This window comes from Hypanus sabinus, chromosome 22, assembly GCF_030144855.1.
Source record: "Hypanus sabinus isolate sHypSab1 chromosome 22, sHypSab1.hap1, whole genome shotgun sequence".
In the NCBI taxonomy this organism is placed as follows: Eukaryota; Metazoa; Chordata; class Chondrichthyes; order Myliobatiformes; family Dasyatidae; genus Hypanus; species Hypanus sabinus.
Window position 1 is genome coordinate 57,364,548 of NC_082727.1, and position 16,521 is coordinate 57,381,068.

Here is a 16,521-nt window from a genome sequence, read left to right on the forward strand (position 1 = left end):
ATTTAAGTTTGAATGAGAAATGTTTTAGCACACACTCATGACGTGAAATGCAGTGCTCATATGCAAGGATTACAACCAATGAATTATTAAGGTACCATCCATGATTTAGATTGCAGGTAGCAATATTTTTGTCATACATTAAGCACCACCTTTATTTTTCTTAAAGGCACTTCATGCTCATCAAGTGGGAATATCTGAGGATTTTACCCATTGTTGCTTTAGATCAGGGGTTCACAACCTTTTTAATGCCACGGACCCCTTCCTTTAACCAAGGGGTCTGTGGACCCCAGGTTGGGAACCCCTGCTTTGATGTTAGTTCTGTGTCCTTTCAGGATTTCAATTACCTGCAATCATTATTTGATGTTGTCTTTATTGTTTGTTCTGAGAAAGGTCAATCTTCCTAATCTTCAATTTGTTAGATATTGCTTAATGTTTATCATGGTCAAAAGAAACCATTCCAAAGTCAGACGGAGCAGCATAATGAATGAGGTGAAAGTGTCTCCTGCTCTCTTTCCTTGTGGCACTTATCCAAAACAAACATGCATTCATGCCATCCATTAACACATCTTCTAAATATCTCAAAGCACTTCAGATTGTAATGTATTATTCCAAAGTTAAATGACTCATTTCATGTAAACACAAGTACATTTAAACACAATTGTCTGTAAATCTATTTGGCTTGAGGTGCAGGAAGAAAACCAGTACCTGTTGCATCAAACCAGACTGAAAAGAGTCAATTGTGACCTGAAGTAGATTTTCTTTCCCAATATAATATTTTCACTCTTGTAGATATGGAAGATTGGAGTGTAGTACAAATGGTCAAGTGCTTGACACAGGTCCAGCCTTTGGGTATGAAGAGTGAGCAGGAAGATGAGAGAGCTATGTTTTCCAAAAGGGCTGCTTTCTTTAAGAAAAAATATAGTTCTTGTCTCCGTTTTGAGCTTTTTGGCAAGACTTTTCTGTCTGCAGTGGGAGAGGAGCCATGTGTCAAACGCATTAAAATTGTGTCACCTGCTAACAGCATGATCGCGCATTCTGATATGACTTTTAAAAATTGTATCATGTGTTTGAAAATATATATATATATATATATATATATATATAAGCAGCTTTTGCCAAAATTTTTAAATTCATCATAAAATACATTAAACTTTACATGATTGTACACTTCCAAGGTACGTGAAAAAGAGATGCTTTTTACTAAGTGCGGCCAGATTGAAATGGTTCTTATGACTTGCGAGATCTCTCATTCTGAGCGAGAGTGCAGCAAAGCTTCCCGCTGGCTGCTTTGTCGACTGATTTTAACGGCTGGAACTCATGTGCATGCTACTTGCCAACAGTGTGACCAAAGCGACCTGGAATTTGGCGGGAAGGAGCCTCCCGCTTGTTAAGATCATGCTAGTTGGAGGCAGCCACCCAAAGTCCAAGAGGATGGGTGGGGGAGGGAAGGTTGGGTGGGCAGTAGAAAAGATTCAAACTTTTCTTTTAAGGCCATCCCTTCCTACAGATTTACATTTCCTTTGCACTTCTGGATTTTTTTGAAACACTTTCACTTTGTTTATCGGGTTTGGCTCACAAGGAAATGGCTTTGGCTTCTACTCCAGTAAACAGCTACCTTGGCCATGCCCAAATTAAATTGCAGATCAGATTCCAAATACATAATCAGCGCCTCTTATGTATATTTGAAAAGGGCCCCATGGTTTTTATGTGGATGTCTTTGTGATTCCAATTTGAAATTACAGTTGGCTAGATTGGAGTAGGATACGGGAGGTATGTTGGCTGGAATCAGGGATTTATGCTTTGGCTCTTGGTAGGGTCACCCATGCCAAACAGGTTAGAAAGAGTGGTCCACTGGTCCTCCAGGTTTGGGGGTTCAGCTCAGGGCTAACAACCCTGACTGGTAAAACAAGATTGTTCCAGAAACAGCAATGAAGAATCCTTCCACATCTGAGTGCTATGGTATTCCTGAGTCTCCATGACTGACAGTAGTGAAAACCGAGAGGAAGCTACTGACATGATGAGGGAAGCCTTAAACACCACGAAGAAGGAGGAGCTTCATTGCTGCTGTAAACGCCAGCAACGTAATAGGCTGTAAGTAAGTAAGGTAAAAATCTAGTACTATGTTTTTTTGCACATAAAAATCCACAATATTTGGAAAGCAAATTATTCTCTGCAAGCAAAAATATATAAGCTGTTATTGATTTCTGGTTGTTTTTAAAAACAGAAATATGGCACAATGCAAATGCAATCTATATTTATTGCTTCCTTTATACAATATAGAAACTTCAATCTATATGGCTCTATTCAAACTCTCTTCAATCTCTTAAATAATCTTTCATAAAGTGCCCAACAGTGACTAAACTGACACAGGCAAAATGTAACGTGTATAACTCAGGTTGTTCTCTGGCAATTCATAAGGATTTCTAACTCATCACCATGTGGCATACTTATGTAACTTTGGCTAGGTTAATCATAAAGGAGAGAGTACATAGGAAACATTGCAAATCCGATGCGTGCTTAACATGTGATTAACAACCCACCGATGATACTTTGCTTTAATTGCAAGTAACTGATGCCTTGCAAGGATTAACTGATAAGGTTCCATGTTCGTAATTTTCTCTCCCCATATTGATGACTGAGAAATAATACTGGGGCAGAATATTATGGAAAGGTTTCCTGGTGGCATGCATTGTTAAAACTTCACAACACTTTTGATCTTGAAGGACTAATGTTCATTTTTATCTGAAATATCTTTAAAGTTGCAGGCATCACTAGGTTTCATTGAGCTGATTTTGCCTGGATCAGTTTCCATTTCTGATTCTTTGGTGGGAGCTGTTGTGTGCCTCTTGTCTTGTTCTACAGAATCCATCTGAGTTGATCCTCCCATGTTCCCTGGCTGAGGCTCAAGAAAGCTTTTGTTTTCTAGGCCCATACTGGCTTTCTCTTCCAGCCTTTCTAGAAGGTTCTGAACCTTTTTCACGCCATCCCTTCTGGCCTGTCGTACATCATCCCGACCCTCAGGGTCTACGGAATCGAGGGCCAGCAGCTCTTTGGTCAGCAGTTCTTCAATCAACAAATAGTGTTTATCCGTTCCTGTTCCTTCAAATAAACTCACGTCTTCCTCAAGCCTCTGAACTTTCTGAAGGATTTTCTCTACCTTTATTAGGCCTGGGTGCTTCTGAGTTGCTTCGGTGGTAATGGGCTGTTTATCGGGCACACTGTCTGCAGGCTGGGTGCCACCCGGTGCAGGGGATGGAGTACTCCTCTCAGCTTTCTCCGGTTTAGGCTGAGGTTTATGTGCTTGCTGCCTGATGACTTGAATTGGGATATACGCTGGAGGACGCTCTGATCCAGAGGAGATCGACTTGCTCTCTTGTTGCATTCTGGGTGGCTCTTGATGCTGTACCCGTTGCTGGGCAACCTGCGATGGGGGGAAATGGGAAGGAGAGGAGGGCAATGTAATATGTACAGGTAATTAGCTCAACAATGTAAACAATTTTACATACTTATTCTTCCATTCAATTGTTTTCATTTAAGATAGGGCTGGACCCTTTTTGAGGGGACACTGATTAAATGAATGTATATATCAGGGGTTCCCAACCTGGGATCCATGGACCCCTCAGTTAATTGTAAAGGTCCATGGCATAAAAAAGGTTAGGTCCCCTGCTATACATTATTACTGCTTTGTGTGCCTTAAGTTTTGAATTTCTGTACTTGCTATTTATAAGAATACACTTTGTTTAAGTACATTGGGTAAAATATCTCGGTGATTCTTAATGCTTTTATTGGAGTATCTGCAGGTAAGAAGTGATTATCCATTCTCAGTCCATCTCTGGAATAATTTCAATTTGCTTCAGTTGACTAGCCTGTTAAATTTTACAAATCGATAACATCCTACCTGAAACACTTTTGACTGTCTCTGTCATTGTTTCTAACTTAGAACTGAATACCATCGCTGGCACAAGCAGTGCAGACTATCTTAAGAATGACAAGACTCACTCTCGGAGCCCTTCCACTTTAAGAAACTTTACAAGCTTCGCCTTGGTGTGCCACAAATTTATATTTGTACTTTACTATTGTTGTCTTAATGGTGTAAACTTGCGGTTTTACCTGCCTCTCTATATATCACCGGCAGAACAAAGTGCAGCCAGTACAGTGTGTCCGTGCTCAAAAAGTTCATTCCAAAATGGCTTCATTGACTGTTCTAGTGAGTCTCCAGTTACACTTTCCTAATCAAGTTGATTCAGTAACGCTTTCCAGCTTACTCTGGAGTCTATGCTTGGAAGTAGCATGTTCATCATTTTCCAGTTGGATTATCTCCCATTTAAAAGGTAAATTATGCTCTAAAATACTTTGATATTTGTCTGAAACAAGCTGGTGTACCTGTGGTCTCTCCATAGGTGATTGTGATCGACCCTGTGTCGGCATCCGAGCTGGAGAACTCTCACGACTTGATGGTTCCTTTCGAGTCATTCTTAACGGTGACTGTGCCCCAGCTCTGGTTGTCCCCCAGTCATCAGGGGAAATCTTGTAGGCGACTGGGTGTGGTTGCTGGACTGTGTACTGTGTTGGCTGGGAAGGGTACTGTGCAGTCTGGCCGGGATGATACACCTGCTGGGTGGGGTACTGCGCTTGCTGCACAGGCTGAGGCACTTGTTGGATTGGGTACTCGGCCTGGTGTGGAGGTTGCTGAGCCTGTTGCGCTGGGTACTGAGCCTGTTGCGCTGGGTACTGAGCCTGTTGCGCTGGGTACTGAGCCTGTTGCGCTGGGTACTGAGCCTGATGCGCTGGGTACTGAGCCTGTTGCGCTGGGGGATACACTTGCTGAATTGGCTTTGCTCCAACACCTTCATGAATCACGGGTATAGAAATATAACCTGAAGACCGCGGGGAATTTCCTAATTTTGATCGATTTTGCTGCGGTGATGAAAATGTCTGGGGGCTCATTTGGAACAGTGAACTCTGAAACAAATGAAAATAGACAATATTATTAAAGGTACCAGCGTACAAAAGATCACAGATGCTGGAATGTGGAGCAACACACAAAACACTAGATCCAAATCAGTGGAGGGAAATGGATGTTTCAGGTCGAGACCTCCAGGGGTTCCCAACCTGGGGTCCATGCTTAATGATATAGATCCATGGTGTGAAAAAAGGTTGGGAACACCTGACTGGAAGATAGGGAGGGGATAACATGCATAAAAGGGGAGGGCTGGAGCAAAACAACAAAAAGTGATTCTGGGAAATAAAGGCTTATCATATGGGGAGTGTTTGATGGCTCTGGGCCTGTACTTACCTGAACTTAGGGGGGAAGTCTCATTGAAATCTATCGATTGTTAAAAGACCTTGATGGAGTGGATGTGGAGAAGGTGTTTCCTATGGTGGGGGAGTCAGAATAGAAGGATGACCATTTAGAACGGAGATGAGGAGGAATTTCTTCAGCTGGAGGGTGGTGAATCTGTGAAATTCATCTGGAGGCCAGGTCAATGAGTGTCCTTAAAGTGGAGGGTGATAAGATTCTTGGTAAGTCAGGGTGTGAAAGGTTACAGGGAGAAAGCAGTATGAAAGGAAAATGAATCAGCCATGATGAAATGGTGAAGCAGACTCATTGGGCCAAATGGCCTAATTCTGCTCTGTTGTCTTACGGTCTTACAATCTGGCATGTGATAGGGGGATTCAGGTGAACAGGTTGATGTGGATAGGGGAGGGGGGAGTTGGTAGGCGGAGACAACAAAGGGCTGAAGAAGACCACCTTCAATCCCTTTGTCAGCTTCAACTATCAACACCCAGCTTCTGACACCATTGCCACTCCCCCGTATCTGCCAATCCCCCCCTCCACCTAATCCACCTAACACCTTCCCTTTACCTTTTTATACTGACTATATCCCTCTCTCTTTCAGTCCAGATGAAGCATGTCAACCCAAAACATCTACTATCTATCTCCCTCCATAATGCTGCCTGAGCTGCTGAGATCTTCCAGGATTTTGTGCTTTGCTCCAAGGGTTTTTAGTTCATTAAATACTACAGTCATAATGTGAATGGAACTGATAAGAGAAATTATCAAAATCATACTATCATTACAAAGACTTCTGATGCTTATAATTCAAAATATAATTTCCAAAGTTCAAAAGGCAAATGTAAAACTTTTAATGGAACATGATGTGCCACTGAGGAGTAGGAGATAGACAAGAATATCCCATCATGAGTTAGTTATTTTTAGAGCCTCAAACATGACAGTCTAAAAATAGATCTACAATTAGATTTCTGGAAGGAACAGGTGACGTCTTTATAATTTGCCTTGTAATGGTGTCAGAGGGAACCTTAGTTCAGAGTTTAAAGTAAAATATTACTGGAAATTAGTAGCATGTATTTGTATCAATTTGCAAACAGTGGTTTTGAGAAACTGACAACTTAATTTAACTTTAATTTCTGATAGAACGTTACTTGGCCCTTTCTGGTATGTGAACACAACCCAAATACCATGGGTGCCACGGTAACGTAGTGATTAGTGCGACACCATTACAGGTCATGGCATTGGAGTTCGGAGTTCAATTCTAACGTTATCTGTATGTCCTCTTTGTGAAATGCACAGGTTTTCTCAGGGCTCTCCAGTTTCCTCTCACAGTCCAATGATGTACCAGTTAGTAGGCTAATTGGGCATTGTAAATTGTCCTCTAATTAGGCTAGGGTTAAATCAGGGGTTGCTGGGCTGTGAAACTTGAAGGGCCAGAAGGGCCTATTCTCTGCTATCTCTCTAAATAAAAAAACTCTTAAGACAAATAAGACAAATTACCTCCAGCCCTTGAGGCTGAGTAGAGGCAGCTGCTGTTGTTTGTCCACTCTGTTTATCTGCTTGTGTAGCTTCTAATGGAGACCCAGCAGGTGACTCAGCTCTTGCAGACAGCCTGGATGGAGACTGTGCCCGTAATAGGGAGGGTGCCCTTCCTTCACTTTTAAGTCTCTGCAGGTCAGGCTGCTGGGGCGAGTAGTGTACTTTCTGTAAATAATGCTCAGGAACTCCTTCATGGATCACTGGGATGGGAATGTAGCCTGGACGAAGTTGAGGCCTAGAAGACCCAGATTCCTTGCCATGCCACAGTTTCGAGTGATCCTGTGAGGGTTGTGGATATCCTGATGGATGAGGGCCATTGTGAACACCTTGCCTTTCCTAGAAGAAGAATATATGCAACACAAGGTTAATAATTAATATTTAATCTTTGGATTAAATTTACAGGAATGCAATAATATTTTGAAAGTGGAAGTAAGCAACCACCCAACCAACTATGAAAAAATACAAATAACCTAAGTACTGAGACTCTAATAAAATCTATACAAAAATATATGAGAATCACTTTGCAAAACCAATTAATATTAATTATGCTTTCGTTACTGATGAAACCTTACCAGCAGGCTTGCTGGCCTATTTTAAAAACAATTTACCATTATGAAGTGCATAGGTAAATGCAGCAGTTGGGAACCCTTAAATGAAAACAGAAAATTATGCCAGTTATCAATAGCAAATGAGCTGAAAAGTTAGCTGTGTTTCTCTGTCATAGATGACATTTCACCTGCTGAATCCTCCCACCCCTTTCTGTTCCAAATTAAAATAGTGGTAGCTTCATCAGAAATAACTTGTTGACAGAACTACATCCAAAGTTTATGGGTAAAAGATAATGGTTCACTGATTTCATTTAGTATCAGAGAATGCATACAATATACAACCTGAAATTTTTATGCTCCCCAGACACCCACAAAACAGATTATAAATCCCCAGAGAATTAATGACAGGAAAAAATGTCAGAACCCCAAAGCCTCCCTCCACACACAAGCAGCAGCAAAAGTATTAACCCTCCCCTTTCCCCAACTTATTCCAGCAAAGCGTATCAACTCCCGCCACTCAGCGAGCAAGCAAACAGCAAAGCCCCCAAAGGGACCATGATCCACGGTTCAACAACAACTATTGCTCACCTGACAATTCGACATGCCACAGGGTCTCTCTCTCAACACTTCCTATGAACTGAAACTTACAGTATTTTAAGGTGTACAGTTTAGGTTAATGAGCTTAATAGATGATGACCTCTGTCCATTATTCTTTAAAACAAATTTATATGTGTCCTGATAAATAGTAATAACTCTTTGTATTTTAATCTGCTTTGTTTAGACAATGTCCACTGAGAGGTTTACTTGTCTTTTCATTGTAAATTAGCAAAATGAGTGTTGTTAGACAGCCCACAGCTAAGATTTTGCATTAGAATATGAAGGCATGCTACCGGAAACTGGCAAAGCAAGTCAACATTTCTGAAGCATCACATCATGCACCTCTAAAGATTCTCATTGCTGCTCCGATGTTGAATGTTAATGACAAGAGCATGGATGTCCTAAATGAAATTCTTTCTTTAAGATTCAGTCATTCCTCAGAAGTGATGTCAATGTTTAGTTCAATTTTAAGAATTATCTCAAAGTGTGGCTCAGTGTACAAATAGTTCTAAGATGGGTGGGAATTGCAGCTGCAGAACTCCTTGGGTAGATCAATCTGTGGTGCTCCACCTTGTTTTGGATGTGTTACAGATATTCCAAAAAATCAAAACCAAATCAAATTCAAGTTTAATTATCATTCAACCATACATGAATACAACCAAATGAAACAGTGGATGGGGGGGGGGGGGAGAATCCAATCTATGAACTCAAAAAAGTAGATAAAGGCAATGATATTTCTTCATATGGGAGAATCTATTATGAGAGAAACAATCTAATAATTAAATATAGGAGATTTAGGGAAGAATCAGGTAGTGTTCTGGGAGTTTACACATAGGGGGTGGAACATCTGCAGTTATTACCTACAAAATCTTCACTCCTACTGTGCAAATGTCTCAGGCACCACAGATTTTTTATATGTTTTCAGACAGTACGACCTCCACAGAACCTTGATATCAACATCATCAGGGCTGTCTGGGATTACCTGGAGAGACAGAAGCAAGTGAGACAGCCAAGGTCTGCAGGAGAACTATGGTAAGTTCTCCAAGATGCTGGGAACAACCTACCAGCAGATCTTCTTATAAGACTGCACAACAGTATACCTAAGATAATTGATTCAGTCTTAAAGGCAAAGGGTGGTCATACTGAATATTAATTTGGTTTAGTTTTATTATGTTTACTGCTCTTTATAGTATTTCTGATCATTAGAAACTTTTCAATTCATTATTTTTGAAAGTGCCTTTACTAATTTTTTTTACATGTGCCCAAGACTTTTGCACATTACTGTATGTCAAATGAAATTTGCCTTGGAAAGGGAGTTAAACGAGACCAATCATGCAATTAGACATGATGTGCAGTTCAGGCAAAACCAAATGGCAGAATGCACCAGCGTGTCAGAATGGTCTACTCTCATTCTTGCTGCTTTCATCCAATCTCATTGTTACAATCTCTGCAAGTTCCAACATCTCTTCTACAACTCTCTGGTCCTCAAATTAAAAGCTAGTGATACCCCTCTCCCAGGTCTCACCACTACATTACAAAGAGTGGTGGAGAACAAAAGGTTCAAAGATCAAGGATCAAAATTATTTGCCACATACATTTATCGGGAATTTGCCGTGGGGTATGGCACTATATGCAACAAAAAACAACATTCAACAATTATAAAAAATAAAGAATTATATAAAAATGAAGTTTCCTTATAACCATATAACATATACCAATCACAGCACGGAAACAGGCCATCTCGGCCCTCCTAGTCCGTGCTGAACTCTTAATCTCACCTAGTCCCACCTACCCGCACTCAGCCCATAACCCTCCACTCCTTTCCTGTCCATATACCTATCCAATTTTACCTTAAATGACACAACTGAACTGGCCTCCACTACTTCTACAGGAAGCTCATTCCACACAGCTATCACTCTCTGAGTAAAGAAATACCCCCTCGTGTTTCCCTTAAACTTCTGCCCCCAACTCTCAAATCATGTCCTCTCGTTTGAATCTCCCCTACTCTCAATGGAAACAGCCTATTCACGTCAACGCTATCTATCTATCCCTCTCAAAATTTTAAATACCTCGATCAAATCCCCCCTCAGCCTTCTACGCTCCAATGAATAGAGACCTAACATGTTCAACCTACTGAACAACTACTGAACCTACTTCCTTCTGAAGCATTTATATGTTACACCGGCAGTATACACAGAACCAAAGTTTGTTTTCTCTAAGAGGACCACAGCTTTGTCATGGTTCAGAGGCTTGGTTGCCTCAGTGACAGAGAGAGCTACGTCAGCTGGAGTCACGGCGTTATGCTTTGGCTCTTGGTAGGGTCACCCATGCCAAACAGGTCAAAGGGTAGAGGCCAGACTGAGAGTGGTCCACTGGTCCTGCAGGTTTTGGGAGCGCTAAAATCCCCGACTGGTAAAACAAAATTGTTATGGAAACAGCAATGGAGAATCCTATATCTGAGTGTGGTGGTATTATCTCCACCTGGGACTTGCATGATTAAGAGTAGCGAAAACAGTGGAAGCTACTGACATGATGAAGGAAGCAATGAACACCACCAGAGATGGAGGACCTTCACTGCTGCTCTAAATGCCAAAGGTGTAATGGGCAGTAAGTGCCAAAGATTTATGGCCCAACCTCTCCTACTTCTGTATTTATAGTTCATGATCTCCTTTGATCTACTGGATAAAACCCAACGAAACACTTTTATATGTTCAAGGAGCCATATGATTGCATTTTGTTGTTAGCAATTTTAATTGCACATATTCCTGTGCATTATATAAGTCAAAAATGAATATTGCAAATACATATTGCAAAACAGGAAAAGTGAGGTAGTGTTTATGGGTTCAAGGACTGGATGTGATTATGACATAGCTATTATAATTTCATGGGTAACAGGGTGGAGGTACTTCTCTACCAAAGGAAGTGTAAGGCAGTCCTTCCATTCGCTAGCCAGCAGGTCACCCTTAGGCAAGGTGTAGCACCTGCTTAGCCCCATATCCCCAATCAGGGTCATGTGAAACCATGAGAGCAGGTGGTGGATGGTCATATGAGCAATTGGTGTATATCACAAGTCCTGATGCCAGGCGGGCAATCTCTGTAAAAGTATTGAAATTGGCTGGGGTCACCCGTCTTGTAAAGACACTGTCCAGAAGAAGGCAATGGCAAACTACTTTTGTAGAAAAATTTGTCAAGAACATTTATGGTCATGGATAAGACCATAATCGCCCTTGTCAATACGTCATGGCACATTATGATGATGATTATAATTTCAGAGGCCTCTATTAAGTTACTAGGTTTGCATTTTTAATGGGTTCATTAAAATTCCCTTTGAATTTCTCATTAATTTAAAGAGCAGTGACTCAGACTTCTTGGAACATGGTGAGATTCTCTCCTCCAACATTTTGTAAGGGGTCAAGTTGCTGTCCCAGCACAGGCATTCACATAGTTGTCTAACAGACTTTCATATCCTTGAATCTCCAAATCCATGAAATTACTGGAAGCAAAAAAGAATTTGTCATGTTTTCACCCAATTAGTTGTCAAGAGAATGAACTTCCATCACTACCACAAGGGACAATTGAATCCAAGTCAATGAGAATGTTTAGAAGTGATTAAATTTGAAAAAAAAATTTAAGGGTGGGGTTTTAAAGAAAATATGATTCAAGCAGATTGCCTCTAAGTAGAAAATAACAACTTCAGTGGATTTGGAAGCTAAGGGAAATTTAACCAATATAAAATTTACAGTAAACACAAAGTACACTGCAGATGCTGTGGTCAAATGAAGATGTACAAAAAAGCTGGATGAACTCAGCAGGTCGGGCAGTATCCGTTGAAAGAAGCAGTCAACGTTTTGCGTCGAGACGAAATCCTGACAAAGGGTCTCGACCCGAAACGTTGACTGCTTCTTTCAACGGATGCCACCCGACCTGCTGCGTTCATCCAGCTTTTTTGTACGTCTTGATAAGATTTCCAGTGTGGTTTTCAGATAAGTTTAATACCTGAAAGTCTATCAAAGTTTAATAATTGTTTTCTCATGAAGCATAATTTTCCAAAAACCCAAGTTAAATGTTTTAGTGCATGCAGGTCAAAGTTGGAATCTCAGGCACACGCAACCATTGTTCCTTCGAATCTGCACAGGTGCATGGCCACACAGTAACTGAACTGCTCTCACGCACATAGCCCTCAGTGCCTTGCAGCTGGAATTTCCTTTATATAACGTGCTGCACTGTTTTCGGGCGATGTAAAAATTTCCTGATCAGAGCAATGGTTGGTCCATGCAGCAGTAAAAAATAATTAGAGGGAACATTGCACCCAACATTGAAACTTGCTAGTCTTCAGTTCACTCAGGGCCAATAGTGTGTTGCATTGAAACAATTTCTTCCACGTTGAAAGCTGACTTGCTGAGTGTTTGAATATTGCCTCCCACCTGCTGAACTCAATAAAGTATTTAGGGCCCAGAGTTTCCCACCCTTCTGGTCATCACAGGGTATAGAATCACTGAGTGATACAGCAAAAAGAAGTCCTTTCCACAAATCAAGGCTGTCAGTATTTCCAAAGAGGATTTAGTCATCCCCTTTCCCCCACTCTTTCCAGACATTGTCAAGTTTTAGGAATCAAGTTATAATCTGCTTTCTGAAATCCCAACAGAATTTTGTAATCTGCATTGTGTTTGGGTGTAAACCACTCTTCAATGGAAAAAAAAGAACAACTGCCTCTCAAAAAATTATTCATAATTAATTAGTTTTAGAATGTTATGAATGCTCATGCAGAATAAAATGAGAAACTATTTTCTACAAACTATTTGTGTCATTTCCCATGTATTTTTATTTTAAACAGTAATATAAAAATCGAGAAAAATTTACGAAAATGACATAAAAGAATTCTTAAGTAACAATTAATCAACAATATCTACCACCAGGCTATTCAGGCACTACGGCAGTATGTCCTAATATTATCTATAATCTGCAAACTCTTTATTTTCCCCAGTTTGGTTTTATCTCCCACTGAATCTCTCTGGACATGTTTCTTTCATTTAGCACGTGGGTTCAAAAGCTGGGGCACTCGCCTCGTCTGTTTGAAACACTTGAGATTTATGAGCGCGCCTCTGGAAAAAAACAATCAGTTTCTGGTGGCTGACTTCACACGGCAGAAACTTCACTACATGCCTCTGAGCTGTGCCGGATGCCACCGCCAGCATAGCACTACTTTTAACATCTGACAGCTGTGAAGCTCTACAAGATCCTCAATGTCTCTAAACTTTCTCCTGACAACTGGCTCGGTCAGTTAAACAAGGTGTCAGCTGCCAGACTCCATTGAGTCTACCGGATTCCTGGCGAATCCAACCTAATCTCCAATGTCCCCGCTTAATCTCATTTTAAGGTTTTTTTTATTTCGACATTGGAATTCTATTTTGTGATTATATATATTAACGGGGTCAACTTCCCTCAAAACACACGCTGCCTATTTAACAACGTAACAGTAATAGCTTTAAATAACCCTCTCTAAAGGGTGAAAGTAAAAGGTTACCCAGTTGCCGCTTCATCAGATTGGACTGCAGTGCGTCATCTGAAGCACAGTCTTAATCTCTGAAACTATAGCGATGCCATTTTAGTTCTGAGTAACTTTAAAAGACTTGTTAATGCTATGTCATTTTCATTCCCGCGCAGTGGAGGGAGGGTCGGGAAAGACGATACCTGGCCATCGTTATTCCCAGATGGAAACTGGATTATTGTTACAGTGATTGAGAATGTGCAAAAACGGTCAGGAGCGAACCTCCTCCCTTGTGCGGCGCTCTGCTGAAGGCTGCACAGAGGTAGGTTACTGTTCATAACAGGCCACTGCAGTCTCTGCGCACCGAGGGTACAACCACACGCGCTTAAATAGAACATCACATCACCCAATAAAAACTCGAGAAAAACACTTTTAAAATGCGCCAAGAAACAGAGCTGCGGCAGATTAAAAGGTGGAAACTCTTTTTGCCTGCCGCTTGGACTGTGAAGCTGTAAGGACACAGCACTGACCTTCTGTGACTCTAGTCGCGGGTCGCTCCATGTTGTCGTCCTGGTGTTGTGGTCGACGAAGAAAGACCAGCCGGTCTGGGGGTCAATCTTAACCTCCCAGCCTGGTGGAAGAGCGTCGGCGTCGGTCTTCGTAATGGGAGAAACCTTCATTGCAAAGCTCGGGACGGTGAACTGAGCCATTCTGCGCTCTTGCTTCCCTCTCTGTAATATATAGACTGACGAGGGAGGCTACGGCTGGGCTGGAAAGGGACTGGAATACGATCTAAGAACAGTGAGCAATAAGAGTCTCCAAGAGCTGGAATATTCTGGCTGTTTCTCCGCTCTTCTGAAAATGTCTGGGTTAGATGATTAACCAACGCGCATAAGCTATTACAGTGCGTCCGCCAGTAACCCTGGAATAGGTGCTGAGAAAGTGGCTCGTATTTACTGTACTGGCTTTTGGTACAAGTAGGGAGGAGCTTTACCGTCAGAATCTATTGACAGAGAGCAGTCTTTCTGCCCCCACCCCCACCCAGCTCCAAGTCATTATTCTTCATCCCTTTAAATTTACCAAGTAAATATTTATTTGTAATTTTGAAGAAGCCGTCTATAAATGTCGCCGTATGGCCAAATATGGTAAAAGTTTCACCGAGGGATTTAAGGATAAGCAATGATAAAAGGACTTAACTAGATGTCATTTTATTTGAATGGTATTCCATATAAGGTGGATTTCCAAAAACATGTCTTGGATCCATTTTCATAAATACCAATCACAGTGCAACCGAACTTCAAGTGATTTCTGTTTAAAATGTCTGTGGAGGGGCAATTAAAGATAGATATGCAATGCTGATTTGAAGTTTGCAATGAGAACTGTGATTTATAACAATCAAAAATTACTGGTACAGTGGAGGCCATCTAACTGGAGTACACAATTAACTACTGAAATCCAGAGCTACTTCTAGTGTTACTCTTCGCACTCAGGGAAGTGCTGTTGCAAACTTTGCCAGGGCAATTAACATGGAAGTAGTTATTTAAGGTCATCCTCAATCCTTCCCTTAAAATAAAAGAACAATTAAAACCTTGCAGATTGTGTAACTGAGCTTTTAATTTTCATCAGAAGTGTAATGAGTGCTGATCAATTTTACCAATCCATAAAGAAAATTCATTAAAATATTTAAATATTTTAAACAAAATTTAAGATATTTCTGTTTGTAAGTTAGTTCAAAGAAGTTCAAAGCATATGTGTTATTAAACTACATATATGCCACTATAAACTACTCTAAGCTTCATTTTTTGCAGGGATTCACAGTAAGTATAAAAAATACAATCGAATCAATGAAAGACTACACACAAATACAGATAAACAAATCAATGTGCAAAAGACAACAAATCAAAGTTCAAACTAAATATATATCACCATATACAACACTGATTCATTTTATTGCAGGCATACCCAGTAAGTCCAATAACCACAATAGAAAGAGATAATGAGAGGCATTCATCATGTGGATAGTCAGAGGCTTTTTCCCAGGGCTGAAGTGGTTAGCACAAGAGGGCACTGGTTTAAGGTGCTTGGAAGCAGGTACAGAGGAGATGTCAGGGGTAGGTTTTTTACACAGAGCGTGTTGAGTATGTGGAATGGGCTGCTGGCGGCGGCGGTGGAGGAGGATACGATAGGGTCTTTTAAGAGACTCCTGGATGGCTACATGGAGCTTAGAAAAATAGGGACTATGGGTAAGCCTAGGTAGCTCTAAGGTAAGGACACGTTCGGCACAGCTTTGTGGGCCGAAGGGCCTGTATTGTGCTGTAGGCTTTTTTCTGGAATCAATGAAGCACAACACCTGACAGGGCAGACGAACAGCCAATGTGCAAAAGAAAACAAACTGTGCAAATACAAAAAGAAAAAAAACCCCAAGTTAATTAATTAATTAATTAATAGATACAGTATATTATTTCATTGAGAACAGAGTTCTTGAATGTGAGTCCATAGGTTGTGGAATAGGTTTTGATAAACAAAACAGAAATCCTGTTTTTATTGGACTTAATGCAGGATGGTTACGAAATTATTTATGATAAAGATAAAGGATTTTTTAACAAGATCGCTTTCAGTGACAAGTATTTATCCGAGTTAGCAGCTCAGTTCCCTGTGACATCACTGCTGCTGGACAAATAAAAGAACTTCCTTTAAAAAGTGTCAGGCTATTTGTTGCTGGGAAAAGAAGAACTAGAATTCAGTTGACTGTTTTTGTTAAGGTCGCCAAAGCTATTGACACTGCACCACATTGGGTCTGTTAATAAGCTGTAATAATAATAATAACTGCAGGAGAATATACTTTATTCTGTGTGTGCTTACCTCATAAATATAAATTCAGTCAATAACATCCACAGCTTTATCACCTTTGTCACATCCTCAAAAAACTCAATCACATTAGTAAGTCACAACTTGCCCCACACAAAGTCAGGCTGACTACTCATGATTAGGCAATGGTTTTCCAAAAGCTCACTAACTCTAGAAACGTAGAAAACCTACAACACAATACAGGCTCA

General features: G+C 40.8%; 1 protein-coding gene across 1 annotated transcript; it reads right to left on the reverse strand.

Annotated features, from left to right (window-relative positions):
* Positions 1–1,344: 1,344 nt before the first annotated feature.
* Positions 1,345–14,418, reverse strand: bag3 (BCL2 associated athanogene 3). Its single transcript, XM_059947820.1, has 4 exons — positions 13,996–14,418; positions 6,794–7,168; positions 4,384–4,962; positions 1,345–3,421 (listed from the first exon to the last, which is right to left on the reverse strand). Exons 1-4 carry the CDS (start codon positions 14,173–14,175, stop codon positions 2,726–2,728), a joined length of 1,830 nt encoding a protein of 609 aa, XP_059803803.1. The 5' UTR covers positions 14,176–14,418; the 3' UTR covers positions 1,345–2,725.
* Between the last annotated feature and the right edge of the window lie 2,103 nt (positions 14,419–16,521).

Excerpts from the sequence above, each read along its gene's own strand:
- bag3 (XM_059947820.1), bottom strand. The coding sequence starts at position 14,175 with ATGGCTCAGTTCACCGTCCCGAGCTTTGCAATGAAGGTTTCTCCCATT. Across the intron at positions 7,169-13,995 it reads CGCGACTAGAGTCACAGAAG|GAAAGGCAAGGTGTTCACAA; the intron begins GTCAGTGCTGTG and ends TTCTTCTTCTAG. Across the intron at positions 3,422-4,383 it reads CACCTATGGAGAGACCACAG|GTTGCCCAGCAACGGGTACA; the intron begins GTACACCAGCTT and ends CCCCCATCGCAG.